Source organism: Dipteris shenzhenensis, chromosome 31 (genome assembly GCF_047967505.1).
Source record: "Dipteris shenzhenensis isolate YYH24624 ecotype China chromosome 31, Dip_SZ_1.0, whole genome shotgun sequence".
Lineage (NCBI taxonomy): Eukaryota > Viridiplantae > Streptophyta > Polypodiopsida > Gleicheniales > Dipteridaceae > Dipteris > Dipteris shenzhenensis.
This window is the reverse complement of record NC_141626.1, coordinates 1,321,206-1,337,524: the sequence shown is the minus strand read 5'-3', so window position 1 is coordinate 1,337,524 and position 16,319 is coordinate 1,321,206. Positions and strand designations below refer to the sequence as shown.

At 39.6% G+C, this 16,319-nt stretch overlaps 1 protein-coding gene and 1 pseudogene across 1 annotated transcript; both read left to right on the top strand.

The window, feature by feature from the left end:
* Positions 1 to 7,489: 7,489 nt before the first annotated feature.
* LOC147880887 (uncharacterized) lies at positions 7,490 to 14,050 on the top strand (annotated as a pseudogene).
* Positions 14,051 to 15,124: 1,074 nt separating this feature from the next.
* LOC147880886 (uncharacterized) lies at positions 15,125 to 16,319 on the top strand. Its single transcript, XM_087402163.1, has 5 exons — positions 15,125 to 15,148; positions 15,263 to 15,352; positions 15,484 to 15,568; positions 15,664 to 15,762; positions 15,854 to 16,319. Exons 3-5 carry the CDS (start codon positions 15,500 to 15,502, stop codon positions 15,989 to 15,991), a joined length of 306 nt encoding a protein of 101 aa, XP_087258289.1. The 5' UTR covers positions 15,125 to 15,148; positions 15,263 to 15,352; positions 15,484 to 15,499; the 3' UTR covers positions 15,992 to 16,319.

Sequence of the window (16,319 nt, the reverse complement as noted above, 5' to 3'; positions counted from 1 at the left end):
AGTTTTCATTAGAAGAGTTTAGTCTATGATCATGATGGATCGTGGTAAAACGAAATTCTAAGATAAAACCATGTAAACCGTGTTTGAATGTACAAACTGCAAAGTTGCCTTTAAGCATGTAGTTGAAGTGGTTGTATTACTGTTACAACTTTGCTGGGCTCAGCACAAAGGCATGCATGATTTCGATCTTGTTTCCCTAGATTTGAACATTCTTGTAATGAATGTGTATGTGTGAAAGCTTACATGTATACATCCCAATCCACATTGGGGGATTAATATGATGTTTGTAGGATAGCTACGTCTTGTAGTTAGTAGTTTCCAACCTTCAGAATCACTGTGATTGGACTTGTTTGTATTGCATTAGAGGATGACTGTGGGAATGTTTCACGGATACATGTTTTTGCCATCTTAGTGCACACGATTCACATTGTGAAGCTTCCATCCAAGTGCAGCGTGCTGATATTGCAAGTACTTTTTTTATTTAGCAGTGCTTTGTCCTCTTATCTATTTTTCCTGAACTGTTTTGCATAGGAATGATAGACGAAGTTTGGATGAACACAATACGGACTATTTCTTTATACTAATCGTCTCCTTTACTCCAACCTGTCATCTTGCTCTTAATTTACTCACTCTTACAAGGAAGGGGGTGGGTGTAGCCCTTTGGAACAGCTTTGGCTGGGTCATCCTTGAACACACACAGTAATCCACCTTAGCTTTCGCCTTCATCATAGTTGAGTTTGTCCTTCAACTCCAAAGATTTTGTACATGTAACTTTATATGAATGGATGCTTATGTCAGTGCTTGTCTGAAAAAATGTATATGTTGGGGCCATTTGTGTTGATGATGAAGGTGGGAGTTCACCTTGAGTTTGTACAAAGCTTTAAAATAAATATGATAATTAGCCTTCACAGCTATTTTATGAATGTTGCATGATTGAAAGATGATATATGAATGATGAGAGTATATTGAATGATAAGAGTATAATGGACTTAACTCTTGTATGTTTTGTTAGCTCTCTCATTAGAGGGGCTACTAAGTTCTAAGTTTTTTTGGGGAACTTAGTAGAACATGGAGAACCCATTGATTGGACATGAATGTTTCTTCTTGCAAAATACATATGCATGCTTGCATTATTATTAATTTTCTCAACACAGGCTGGGCGAGAGGGAGGGAGCACCCCATCGGAAACATTTGAGTAATTGGTTGGGCAAAATTCTTAGCCACCAAATTCAATGTGGTTGCATTACTATCCAACATATCCCATAAGGTAAATATTGCTAATCTTTTAAACCTCGAACACATACATTGAAACATTGTGATGTTCCTTAACTAACCATGCATCCCATGTTGTTGACTTAAGAGTTGGCTAGATTAGATTAGGTTTGATGGGAATGTTGTTTAACCATCTTCGCATCCCCTCTACCTCCTTTTAAAGTGTCTCAACCCCTCTTTTGACCTTGACTTAACATTGCCCTTGTCATCTCTCATCAATTCCTTAAACTAACCCCTGTTTGACTTTTTCAATTAAAAATGTCTTAACTTCTTGAAAACTCTCCAATCTTTTGCTCTCCCACTTCACAATTGCATCCAACAATCTAGACCTTTTTTGTTTGAATTCAGTTGTCTTTTGCTAAGTAATAAAGCAAAGGGCACCTCTCCTTATGCTTTTGATCTCGACCACTAACTCTCAAATAAACTAGCATCGCCATGCAACCATGACTGCCTCTTCCATGCTTTAACCAACCCCTTGGCAATATCTGACTGTTTATACCTAACCTAAAAGTGAAATGTGTCTCCATCACATCCAATTTAAGCAACCACTTATTAACTAATGCCATAGACCTAGCTTGCAAGTATGGAACCCTACGCCCATCCCAAGATTTTGGGATAACATCCCCTTTTTATAAAGCCTCATGCCACTCTCATAGAAACTCCTTAGCTCTCTCTCAAAAGTACCCCATTAAACATACAAAAGCTTGACATGTAAAACATTGAAGTAATCCACACATGGTACAATATTGTCAACCATGAATTCAAGTTATAGAGTTGCTTTTGCACACTTAACCATCATCCTCCCACCCATTGAAAGCTCTCCTTCATCGAGACATTCGACCGTATCAAAACTGAGATGCCTCAATATAATCCTTGTTGCAATCGAACACAACCCACCCTTATTTGTGTGTGGTTGTTTTGCTTAAGTTGCTTATCTTTGTTGCAATTCTCTTTGTTGCAGGGGTGTTTTAGTTTATTTGTTCCATCCTTCTTGCCCTTAGGTTTTTGCAACTAGTTCATGTGTTTTGAGAATCTCATAGGTTTTAATTCCACTCCATGGCTTCCTATATTTGTCTTTTAGTCTAGTCTTATTGACATGAGTTAGCTACTTTGCTCGTAACTGGTTGTAGTTGAGTACGTTGTTGCACTTTTTGTGTGAGCTTAATGCTATGGTTTAGGCCATGCATTTGGTTCTTTGTTTTTGCTTTATATTTGGTTAATGCTTTGATGTTTTAAGTTTATTTATCACTTTATAGTTTCTTCATGCAAGCTCTTGTGTGTTTTAGCTAGTTTAGGTTATTTTTGCTAGCTTGTTGCCATGAGATATTCTATTTTACCATAGGTAACATTAGTAGACAGGTACTTGGCTGTTTATAATGTTTTTTAAAATACATTTCAAGGTCAAGGTTTAAACAACCCATTAATGCCAAGATCTAAATATGTGAGATTGGCATGGAAGAAAACTAATTTGTCTATCGAAGAAGATTATTAAAAAATGCTTAAGTAGGCTGCATTGTGGAGACAAATACAAATGCAACATATCCATGCATTTTTGGCAAAGCCCTCACAACAAGTGCAAGTGAGCAAGAGCACAAATACAGAGAGAAAGGGAAAGGAAATGCTAAAAGCAAACAAGCAAACAAAAGAAAGGAAAAGTGATGGAAAAAATAAGATGTTGGAAATGATTCCCATAAGGAAATGATAGCATATGATGCTAAAAAATGGAGATAGTACGAGTCGACCAAATGCAATAATGCAGTGTGATTAAGGCGTTACACTTGGTCGAGGAAAAATTAATAACAAATGGGATCCAATTATAAGCATCGATTAGAAAGAGAGCATTTTTGTGTGTTGCATGTTGAGATGCATCTCATCAATGAGTTACTTCATTTACATGATGCAATGTATGCATGGGCCATGAAACACGAAGAGAGACCCGTGTCATGTTTTGCAAAGGTTGAAGGTCTTGCATCTAGCATGGAATCAAATAACATTTTGGAAACCAAAGGTTGACTAATGCCAACCTTTATATTACAAAAATGCTAAGATTTTATGTTGATCTAGATAGAGTGACATGGATAACAATGTGCCAGCATTGAATCCTGGCTTCCATAACTAAAATGGATCGTTTGGTTGTGATGCAGGTGCGTGGTGAGTTGGCACACCTCTCCATCAGATTTGCAATAGGATCTTGGACATGGCATTGCGGAAAAGGATGTTGGCAACGTTGAAGAATACACTTGGGTGACTTACGATGAGAGAGACAGTATTCTCAACCCTATTGTACACGCTTACATAAATGTATCCATTTGGAGTGAGAACTAGAGAGTGAACTACCTCAAGGCTTGCTCAATTTTGTCTTAGGGTTTTACCATAGGAGGATTTTACAAGAAATTGTTCCCTTGGATTCTCTAATGAAAATGCAGCTAGAATAATCAAATGGATTGCTCTTTGCATGGTGATTCTCTTTGTTGCACCTCTAAGCATTAACTTAATTGTAAGCACAGTCTTCATAAAGCAATGTTTTCCAAGGGGCCTTACAAAGCTTTGACTAAGGATGTGGAATCTTGAGATGTAGATTCATTGAAGTAGTAGGTAACACACACACTTGCAAGTTCGTTTGGATTTCAAAGATCCCAACTTGATAGATTTGCATGGATCTCCTACAGGACCCTTCTTGGTCTGAGGACCTCGCCAGACTTGGCTATGAGGACCCCCCGGTGGCATACTAGATTTCCAAGATGATGTTCGGTGAAAAAGTTCATGAAGGTATAGTAAGCGTGGATTCACAAGAATTTTGGGACTGTTCAAAGTATTTTTTAATCTTTGCCTCGTGCAACTGGTCATAGGACTTTCACTTGATACACTCTATGGATATCCTCGACTAACTGGTTAATGGGACTCGGTCATGATTTGATAACTTTTCTACCCTTCATACACTTAGCCTTATCCACTACCATGCATGATGGTTGGAGAGGGTCAATACTTCTACTTACCTTTCATACACTTAGCCTTATCCACTACCATGCATGATGGAACCTTTTTCAGAATCCATGATCTTACTTTAAGGATACTTTTAAGACCCATTCGTACTCATCACAATGTTAGTAGTAAGTTACCCTTATTCTATGTAATTGATTTTATTTGATCTAGGGCAGTAGTCCAACCCAATCCATTGTGATAAGCGGATTGCTACCCTCACTTGGATTGTGTGTCGGACCTACGGGAATGCTGTCGGTGGGAAACACACACACACACACACACACACACACAATGCTTCCCCTCAGGAACCTCCTAACCAAGCATCCTCACATTGGGATGGGAGAGGAATCTCTTAGGCTTGATTGAAATTTCTAACTCTATGACCTATTTATGATTATTTATGTGTTACTATAGGACTGGGGGTTCCTCAAAATTTTTACTAGTTGGGGAGAGATGACTTATGCAGTGATGAGATGCATTTAGCATCCCTAACCATGATAAGGGAAACCAAACTAATCAGGTTTATTTACCCTTGGATATCCTTAGCATTGGACAAATGGGGCACCTTATTTTTATAATGTGATGAGCTAAAAAGACTTGGAATTGTGATTGGAATGACAATCTGACATGGGTGAGATTTTTATGAGAAGGGTTGCGTGTAACGTATGCCACCATATCCCATGAGGATAAAAATGGAGAAGAATGGTCCATTGATTGTAAGGAGGAGTACATATCCTCATGCAACTCGAGGATGAGGAGAGCGTGGAGGAGTACCCAACAAAGACTATTTGATAAAGAAAAAAGTGTGGGGGTGTACTTCGTTCCTGTTTTCGATCCACAGAGTCCTAGAGAGTTAGATCCAGGTTGCATGAGGCATGTGCAAGCTTTTGAGGGAGGCTTGGTGGTGCATCAGGTATTCTTGCTATTCACTCGCTATTTGACAAACTTCAGTCTTGGATTCTTCCTTTGCTACGTCGCCATGAAGCCAAGGAGAACTCAACGGACTGCTGTAGGGGCGTTGGTTTTGTCTACCTCTTGGAACCGCGTTTGGAGACTAGTTTGTGTGAAAGCAAACGGCAGATGCTTGCTAGAGCTTCCCACCGGAATCCACGAACCTTATATATAGCTTGGCAAAAATCCAGCCACCCTTTGCTTACTTCTGAGTAGCGATAGTCTCTGAGAATGGTCGCCTTAACATTTGAAGAAAGCTTTCATAGGCTTAGAACCATGGCTCAGGGTCCCGTAGCTTCATTGGTGCACCCACACTCTTTTGATGCATCAAGGAACAAAGCCAAAAACATGATTTGATGTTTTATGTAGACTTCTCTCTTTAGATGGACAATCTGGGTTCCCTTTGAGCTAGAATCTGGTTCGGACCTCATAACGAGTTCTCAAGTCAAAATGTTGCCCTTGTGGAGCTTGTTTGAGGAGTGAAGCAGAGCCTTCAACCAGGTGCCCCAAAAATCTGCCTATATTTTTTATTGAAGCTGCTACCCTGTTCGCAAGCCTTACAAAACTCAGATTAATTGGATGCGCCAGACTGGAACAGCTTGCCATACCATGAAGGTAGCTCCTCATGGACGACTATATGAGCATGCAGCTTATTGTAACCCCTGCACTGGTAATGAGCTTTGCAAGCCCTAAGCATAGATGGTAGAATATATACGTCTTGGAAGCATATCGAGTTGGCTTGAGCTTTGATGAAAGGCTAAGCGATGCCATAGATTATAAAGTCTACGTAATTGAAAGAGAATATGCTGTGAGGGGACTTAGTACCCAGCTCTTGGATTCCATTGATAGATTATTCTGTGTTTACTAGGGCAATTTGTTACGTGATTCTGGCAAGGACCCTCTGGTTGAGAATCTTTGGAGATCTGCATACTGCTTTGGATCCGTGAAGGACAATATTAGCAGCAACCACTTTGTACTTGGCTTATTCTCTACTGCTTAGTCGCTAAAGAGAAGAGCATCTCCAATACTCTATTGTGACGTCGTAGTTCTCAATGTCAGTTTGTTCATCATCATTTTATTCTTTCCTCCTTTCATTGCTTTGTATGGGATGGGGGAAACGTTTTTACTTCGTAACGAAAAGAGTAGCACTATTATATCTCAGGGCGGGTCTTAAACTTGGCGAAACACTAGGCCTTATCTTTACATGGACAACCCTTCTTGCAATGCCCTCAAAACCCGATGCTGCTGATTATTTAGCCTTTACTGTACACAAGGACTGCCCCAATACGGTCCCTCAGTGGTGGATTGTGTATAGGTTATGAATGAGCCATTATTGTGCATAGTAATCGATGAGTTTGGTTGGTAATTCTTCACATTTCATGTAGGTTTTGACTCCACAGTCATGGATTTTTGTGGTTTTTCATGGGTAAGAGGCCATGGATTGCCCACATAATGTGCATGGGGTAGGAAAGTTGCAAATATCTTGGACCCTCTTGTCCTTTGCTAAAATGGATGAATAGGAAACTGCCTTTTCCATGCATAATTTATATCAACATGGAATGTCAAACTATTGTACGGCATAAAGTAATTTGTTTGAATGGATATTATGGAAATTCTTGGTATACATACATATACTTTAAGAAGTAGGACCTTATTTAAATTTTAAAGATAATGGGGTTGTTCTCTTATACTTTAAAGCTTTCTTAAAATTTTAACGCTTTTTTAGAAAATAAATGCCTACTTATTGGGTGATCCTTTTCTTGTCCTTTCTTTTCCTTTTCCTTTTTCTTATTGGGTGCATTCCTTCATGATATTCATGGACTTAGCCATCTAATAACCTTTGATTGGGATGATAGAATTTGGTATGGTCTCAGGTACACCATGCTTGATGGGATCACTAGAAAAAGGTTTAGACCCTTGATGATTTAGTATATTGATGAGCTAATTTTTCGGATAGACTTGGATATGGCGTAATGGTACATATTGAACTTTAAGGGATTTCTTTTGAATGTTTATCAAGAGGGACCAAGATTGTAGCCCTTTTCCTAAAGAGCCCAAGGGGACACTCTACGAGTGGAATAAGCTTCCACCACGGTTATAACATGGCCATTTATTTCATGTTTATGGGAATCTCTTTTTATTTCATGTAGTTCACTAAACTTGTCGACTAATGCCAACCTTTGTATTACAAGAATGCCAAGATTTTATTGTGATCTAGATAGAGTGACATGGATAACAACTATGTGCTATATGCCATCATTGAAGCCTGGCTTCCACAACTAAAATGGATCGTTTGGTTGTGATGGTGCCAGGTGAGTTGGCATACCTCTCCATCGGATTTGCAATAGGATCTTGGGCATGGCATTACGGAACATTAGGAAAAAAGGGAGCTCATTTTGGGGCCCTATAAGAAATTTGCTATTTTCTCTTTTATCTCCCTTCTAAAATGTGGAAAGAGCAATAAAATACGGATATCTGTTAGTTCAGAATCACAGGTGTGTCAGTCTAGGGAGGAATAAAAAATTCATTTCAAATAATTGAGAAGATGCTGCATAAACTCTCCATATAGATTTCGCATCTCTTTTGACAACGGCCTCTTAAAAAGAACCTATCACGCCATCACTAATCCGTTTTTTTTCAAATATTTGAATGGTTACCATGAAAGATTAGATGAGTTTTATAAAAAGCAGACAAGATGAAGAACCAACCCTCACGAAATGGTTGCATGCAACCATGCTGTTGAAGAAGAACCTCAAAAGAAGCAACTACACCATTTGCACATTGATTTAGAAGAAAAATATGCACCACTACAGAAAAGAGGAAAGGTTCCGCTTGTAAATGCTGAGCAAAAGGAAAACATGAGAAGAGTAGGCTCCCAACATATCGACTTATGGTGCGACGGATAGATTTACCAAAAACGTCTATTTCTATTTTCTAATTCGACAATGCTATTGAGGTTTGTGGGTGACGAGAACAATGGAATGTATGGATACATTTTGACTCAACATTCAACTGCGAAAATGTACAAGACATTGTATGTCCGAGAAAAAATAGAGAAGGCGCAAGAAATGTCGATAAATTCAAACTTGAAAGAGCAGTTGTGCAAAGGGAAATCGAAGAGCATTCAAAGACAAAGAATGAGCTACGGAGAGCAAGAATGAAGAGAACGGTTCTTGGAGAGAGAACACAAAGCAAGAGAATTTGAAACATTGAGGAGTTGAAAGCTGGCACTAGAGGATGTAAGCGCAGAGTACAGAAAGCAAGGTAAGAGTACATCTTGTTTAGCCATTATATCTGTATATGTGTGTCTGTCTTGCAAGAAAATTTGTAATATTGCAAAGTGTACTTGCTGGAGGGAAAATTTAGGACCTCAGAAAGAAAACATTGATCCTAATTTAATTCCCGTCAAACAAATGAAGGGTTTAGTCTCCACTGTTGTTGCAAAGAACATGATGGAGGAAAAGAAGTTTAAGAAGGTAAAACGTGAAGTTCTTGAAGACTCTGTATCGGAAAGTAAAGTTGATGTCACGAAAATTCAAGAGGCTCTTGATGTGAGCGGAATGAGCAAAAAGGGATATGCTTCAATATTTAGAGTTGTGTCATCAACATTAAAAGTTCAATGGATAAAACGTGTGTTGTTAGCAACACCAACACAAGTGTGGAAGGAATGAGGTCATCTTAACCAAGAAATTGATAAGTTTATTAGACAGTACTTTCATATCGAAAGTGTATATGAAAGTGAAAGGGAAGCACTACATATAATGCTTGAAATAATATTTTTGTAGATCTTGAACAATTACAGAGACTTATGGTTGAGTTCTACAGTATCACATTTGAAGAATGTAAAGGAGTTTTGAAGTTTGTTGTGAAGCTCAATGAGTGTGAAATCATCAAGGAAAAAAAGATAGAGAGAGTTTCTATCACTTTGATGAATTGAGCACTTGATCAATTAATCACAAAGTCCAGCTCAAAGTACTTTAGTGTCCAATCGAAAAAGCACATATGGTGGTTGGGCGCATTTGAGGTATGCAAACTATCGCCTTCCAAATTAGTCTTTGCTTGAAATGTAATAAATTTTATATCATATTTCTTGCAAACCTGTGGTTTTAAATTACAGGTGAAGACTGAGGACCATGCAGTACTTTATTGGGTATTTCATCAAACAGATATACCATCAATTATCAAGAGTCAAGTCCAAGGACGCCATCTTCATGCTCCAAGGAAGGGTGATTTTCAAATTGAATGGCATATGGTAGGTGACCTGAAGACACTGAAGTGTATGTTTAATATAAGCAAAGGGGGTAACTCAAAATCTCCTTGCTTATACTGCAACGAACCAACACATGTCCTAGATTCTAAATGGTGGAAAAGAGCACCCAATAGAGATAAAGTAGATAAAAATTTCAAAGTAGTTCTTAAGATCCCATTATGCAATGTTCACATTTGTAAATTATGTAGGATCATTGAGAAACTAGTTTTTCTATATATTGGATTTGCATGGGAACTTTGCCCTGAGAGCAAAAGAAAAGAGGCACTACAATCATTAGAAGCAGTGCTATCATAAATTGGTCTCCATGGAGGAGATGCACATATTACAAAGGATCTTTAAAAATCTGCAAATGGAAAAGATGTTCCTATCAAGCCATCTATTGGTGGAGTAAAGGCTAGAAGATTTTTATCTCATCTAGAGAAAAGAAAAATAAATGGCAGTAAAACAACATACATATCAAGGATAAAGTATAACTTGTGGAGAAAAGTACACAATGCTGTCAAAGATCATCAGGCAGATGGATTGGCAAGAGATGTCAAGGCAGAAGTGTGGAAATGCTTAGATCTCAAATTAAACGGGCACTGTACGTCATACAACAAGACATACTCTTTTCCCTCAATAATTTTTTTTTAACAAAAAAGAGATTTCTATTAAATAAGAAAGAAACCCGCTAGAGCAAGCTCTATGCAGAAATACACCATGCTAAGCATGTAATAAAAACACCTTAGAGGAATGAGGTAGAAAGAAACCAAGGCTGAGGCTGAAAATGCCATCTCAACCCTGTAGAAGTCTCAACAAAGAGGGGAGAGTCTCCCCAATCTCTGAGAAAAGTAACTCTCTTGGAGGAGGCTGCTCGAGATGATCCTTGCATGGTCGCCCAAATTGCCATCAGAGTGTGTATCGTATCTGTCCAAGTACTGGCCAAGATCTGAGAAGGGTGAACCTGAGAACCCTCCAAAGCCTCAATGCACCTGGCTCTCCAAATGTGCCATGCTGCAATGCTAGCTAGGATCTCCCATGGAGAGTCGACCGAGGAGTGAGCAACCCTGAAAAGAGTGGCCAGAACATCCTCTAGAGAGCATGACTCCACAAGGTGTCGTCGGATGTGAAGAGCCCAAGAGGAGTCAAGTCTCTCAAAAAATCCTGGGGCCCTGAAAGAGTAAGCCAAGCCACTGATCCCCAGGTCATATAGAAAGGTAGGCGAACAAAAGTGCTGAAAAGTCTTGCAATCCCCTTCCATATGATTCTCGCCTATTTGCAATCCCATAGGCAGTGCTGTATTATCTCCAAAGCAGAAAGGTAGCGAGGGCAAGAAGGGTCGGCTCCAAGTTGGATCTCCAATGGTTCACTGCTATCCCACCATGAATAAAAAGCCAAAAGAAGAGAGTGATTTTTCTATTCCGGTGGGATTTCCAGAGCCTCTGCCAAAAAATTCTCTGCAAGTTAGCAGAAATCTGAAAGTTCTCCCAATGAGGAGCTCTGGTAGGCTTCCGACCTTTTCCCTCAATATTGAATGAGGGAAGAATGGGCATAGTGAGGTCAGAGCTCTCAGCCTCAATGTCATCCACTATGACAGCATCTCTTAGGGTCTCATTTTTTAAGGCCAATAGGTCCAATGCTGCAACTGCAAGCTCCTCCTTTGTCGGGTTTATCTTCTCTTCCACTTCTAGTAGGTCTGACTTATCTTATGTTTCCTCTTCCTCATTGCTATCCTTTGGGTCCTCAACTGATCCATCAACATAGTGTACATACATGGCAAATGTAAGTGACTCTTCAAGTATCCTGCAATTGCCTTTGTGTACACTGCAGATTCCCTTGTGGCAGTCCTCAAAACTGTCAAACAGCTTGTGCATTTGATACCACATCTTGTCATTTGCAGCAATGTCCTTGATATGTACAAAAGTCTTACTGTTGACAACTTTTGATCCTTCAATTGTCAGCTTGTGGAAGGATTCATACACCTCTCCAAGAAAATCCTAGTGCTATGTCAGAAGAGGCTACAAATCCATCTCCTTATTGAACATCTCATGGTATTTATGATAGTGCATTTAGCATTCTGGCTTCTGTAGAAATTCAAAGAGCTACAGTTGGGGTGACTTCTTTTCCTCCTTCTCCTTTCCCTTAGCAAACTGACAATCCACCTTTGTCTGAACCCTTGTCATTGGGCTTTATTCTCTTGACTGCATCATTCAAAATAAAAAATGAGTCCTGCACATATAGCTAAAAAGAAACAGAAGCACTCATAAAGAAATTCTTACCAAGAGAATCCTCCTTCCTTACAACATAAGCTGAGAGGTCAATGGTCTTCCTGACAGGTCTTGGTGCATCACCTAGATGGTTAGCTCCTCCTCTTTGAAAGTTTGCAGAAAAACGCGATATGATTGTCTTTATGGTTAAATACACTGAATCGCGTTTTCTAGCAAAAAGTCCTATTGATGCAAAAACAAATCTAGAAGAAGTGATAAATTTGCTCAAAAACGCGATATGGGGTATTCCTAAGCTAAAGAAGGCTCAAATCGCGTTTTCCAGAAAACTCCATGGCCACACAGTATTAATCTCCAGGCTTCATATAAAACATCATCTCCAGACAAATTCAAATAAATCTTCAAGATAGTTGAAGCAAATGCCTAATAGCCGATGCAATAGAATTAGATAGATTAAGAAGACACTTGGAAAGGTAGATCAAGACGGTGGTATATTTAAGTACCTATATCCTTTCTTTCCATGGCTTTTGCACAAGTATAGGTAGGTGGGGATGATGATAGGAGAAAAGCAAGGTCTAAAGTGTTGTCCACATGAAGATGAGGAAGAAGATGAAGATTCAAAATTGTTGAATGGATGGAGAAAAGTGAAGACAAGAGGAGATGGCACAGATATCTATTCAAGTCACACTTGTCAACCACACATGCAAAAAACGGTCTTCAAGGTACTATTTTTAGAGTATCTAGTGATTGCATGCACCTATTTTTAGACCAAGCTGCCAAACTTAATCATTCCCTTTGTCATCTCGATCTCTAGTTTCATCTTCCTCCCTATAAGATTGTGACAGACAACCTCAACAGCTCTATTACACTGACCCAACACAGCTCTGGCTCCTTCCCCCAGACCCACTACAGCTCTATCTCAACCCATCAAGTTGACACCCATCAAATTGTTATCCACAACCTCACCAGCTCTATCACACTGACCCACTACAGCTCAAGATACATCAAGCTGACAACCATCAAGTTGTCACCCATCAAGCTCTTGCTATCTACATACTAATAAGGTTAGTACCTTTTGTAAACTGGTCTTTCTCAAACATTCTATAAACTCTTGCAGAACAATTTGCTAAAAAACGCGATATTCATGTTTGTTCAAGAAAACTGCTCCAAATCACGTTTTTAATCAAATTCTTGCTCACCTAGCATGTTTTATGAATAAACGCGATATAGGGTGTTTTTATGGAAAAGAGCCTCAAAACGCATTTTTTGGAAAAAAATATTTTCCTTTATGGAGCAAGTAATGGGACCTAAGGAAAGGTGAAGTCTACACAATCATAGATCAAGAAAACACTACTAGTAGCCCACAAATATTACAGATTCCAAAGTGGGATATATGAATACCTGGAATTTTTTCTGTCCATGGCTGGCCCTGGTGACTTGTTTGTGGCTCTTGCATAGGTGCAGTAAGGGGGGGGGGGGGGGGATGATGGGATTAAGAGGGGGGGATGATGGCAGTGATGCAGATAAGGATGTGGTGTAGGGATAGAGGAAAGTGTAGATCAAAACTACTAGAGGGATGGAGAAAAGTGTAGATAAGAGGAAATGACATAGTCTTGTCAGCCACACGTGCGAAAAACAGTCTTCTAGGTACCTGTGCATTTATTTTCTCATCATTGCTTGCACAAATTTTGAGACAAAACCGCCTCTAAGTAGAGTTACCCTTCATTTCATCCCTATCTCTAGCTTCAATTGCCTCCAACCTCATCACCTCTAGCTCCAACCTCACTACCTCACCACCTCCATCACAGAGTCCCACTGTAGCTCCAACTCCAACCTCGCCAACTCCACCACTCACTGTAGCTCTAGCCACAACGTCCCCACCTCCATCTCACACCTCCCCAGCTCCAGCTCCATCGCTACACACAAGCCTAGGTAAGCAATCTGTCACCAGTCATTAGTTTTTCCTGTTGTTTAGGTGAAATGACCATTCCATAGCTTTCTCTCAAAGACACTCTATGAGTTGTTTTTGTTGCGCACATCTCATCTGCATTCTAGGGTTTAGGAGGATGGTGGAGTCCAACTGTGATTAGATTAGGCTTCCAACTAAATTTGCTCAAAAACGTGATTTGATCTTTTTCTTTGTATTTCTCCTCCATATCACGTTTTCTAGCAGATTTTTGGCATGATGTGTGTTGATGAAGTATGTAAAAAAATAGTTGCTGAAAAACGCGATTTCAACCTTTTCTCTATATTTTTGCACCATATCGCATTTTCAAGCAAACTCTTGGGTGGCTGATTTCCTTATTATGTTTGGGTTTTTTTCCAGGAGAAGAACACAATAGACTATGGCAAGAATCAAAGCAACAATTAGAAGGAAAGGGAAAGGACCTGACATTGCAGGGGTTGCCACAGCTCCATCCAGATCAAAATCCTCAAAGAAGGGGAAGCCTGTGCACATGCTAGCAAGGAACAAGAAGAAAAGAGTGAGCCAAAGCAAATCTATTCTGATGGAGATCAAGAAGGCTCGGAAAGCCATAGGGTATGCAGTACCCATGGCACCATTCCAGAGGCTTGTGAGGGCAATATGTATCAACTAGCATGTGGGCTTTAGATGGCAAAGGACTGCACTACTTGCTCTCTAAGAAGCTGTTGAAGAGTGGCTTATAGAGTTTTCCATGGATACCATGATGGTAGTAGCACATGCACATAGGGTCACTATCATGAAGAAAGACATCCAAACACTTGTAAGGGTCAGGTATAGATATGACGAGATCCTTAATGAAGAGGATTGGGATGATCTCAAAATGAGAGATATCTTGTTACCTCCAGCCAGGAAACCTAAAGATGATGGAGTCAAGATCATAGAGGTCTTTCACCAATATGAGACTAGAGGCAAGGTTGCCTATATGAAGAGTCCCTCAGGGAAAGAGTCAAAGTAACAGTGTCTATCTTGCAATCCCAGACATTAGTGAGGATGGTGCAAATTCAGCAGAAGCTCCTACAACTTGGACCAAGGATCAGAGTAGCTATCCAGACTGTGAATGATGACCTAACCTGGGACTTGACAGAAGATGGCATCATGGCTTTAGCACAGAAAGAAAAACATGTCACTTACATAATCATGCTTGCAGCTCTATAGTAAGTATATCTTTCTATGTCAATTGTGTTTATGTCTTTGTAGCATTCACTTTTTCATAAGCTAAGTGAAGTAGTTTTTTGAAGAGTCAGATCTAGCGGAGACTTCAGCACTCTATGTATATAGTTGATCCAACTATATCTTTCAAGTTGAAGGATAACAAGACGCACAAAGGCATGCCACATCCACAAACGCTGAATAGTTTCTTTGCCAGCTTAAAATCGCAGGGATGGTCGTTGGAACATCGAGAAGATCAACCAAAAGCATTTCCAAGTGGTTTCATTTTTGTAATTTGGATGTGGTTGATACGATTCTCCTCCCATATTGCTCAGAGTATGTTCCTTGACCTTTTCCACTACTACCCTCTATTGACAAAATCCTGATATGTTCAAATTAAATTTACACCCTCTTGGTCTAATCCCCTCATGTTATTTGTTTCTCTTGCAGCAATCACTAGAGTTTGGTGCATATAGATGTACAATAAAAGTTATGCTATACCTTCAACTCCTTAAAGGGTACCCACCAGGATTTAGAATTGTAAGTCAGTCATTGCCCATACTTTTGCTCTAAAATGCGATTTTCAAGTTTTCTCTTAAAAAGTCAGCCATATCGCATTTACATGTAGAAGTATGAATTTTATATTTTGTTGCCCTTCATTCCCATTACAGTTGTCTCAAAAGACTAATGGATGCACTGGACCTCTGTGATCCAAAGTTAAAGATGTTAGATTCAACTCAACCAATGCCATTGCAGGTACAGTAATCATTGTCACTTATCTTTATCTCCCTCTTATTTTTGCACTCTTCAGAGTCCAATATACATCTTAGCTTTCTATTTTGATAAAACAGACACCACAACAAAAGGATCCTTTCTCCTGTGGATGGAGGACTCTAATAAGTGTAAAATATATGATGCATACATACTTTTCAAAGAAACAGCCTGAATTTGTGAGTACTTTCATTGCATACTATTTGAGAAGTTGTAAATTCAATGCATTGATACAAAAAAGATTGAAAACATTCTTTGTTTTTATTGCAGATGAAAAAGGATAGTTTTGGCTCTGAATATGTACATAGCTTCAGAGCAAAGACAATTTTGAAGCTACTAGAGCTCTCTTCCCCTTGTCCCAGCACCAGACCGACTAGTCTATACAGGAGAGGGCTCAAAAGACCCTGAGGATCTTTAGGTTGAACAAGAGGCCCAGAATGTCCCTGTCACTAGCAATCTAGAAGATATTCTAGAAGGTGTCGGTGTTGATGAGCTGCTTGAACAATTCTCAAAGGATGTGGAAGGAGAGCCTATAGTTGATCTTTTCCAAAAACCTGAGCCTATGCACGAGGAGATAGGGACATCAAAGCAGCATGAGGTCGAGCATGAGCCCATGGACGAGGAGGCAGGGATACCAAAGTAGTAGGAGGAGTCGATGCACGAGGAAGCAGTACCGACGAAGGATGTGCATCGACAAGATGTAGAGCAGCAAGATGTACAGCAGTAGGATCCACAA

Bases quoted from the DNA above. Each gene is read 5' to 3' on its own strand.
- LOC147880886 (XM_087402163.1), top strand. From the start codon at position 15,500: ATGGATGCACTGGACCTCTGTGATCCAAAGTTAAAGATGTTAGATTCA. The intron at 15,569-15,663 runs GTACAGTAATCA...TTGATAAAACAG, and splicing joins CTCAACCAATGCCATTGCAG to ACACCACAACAAAAGGATCC. The intron at 15,763-15,853 runs GTGAGTACTTTC...TTTTTATTGCAG, and splicing joins CAAAGAAACAGCCTGAATTT to ATGAAAAAGGATAGTTTTGG.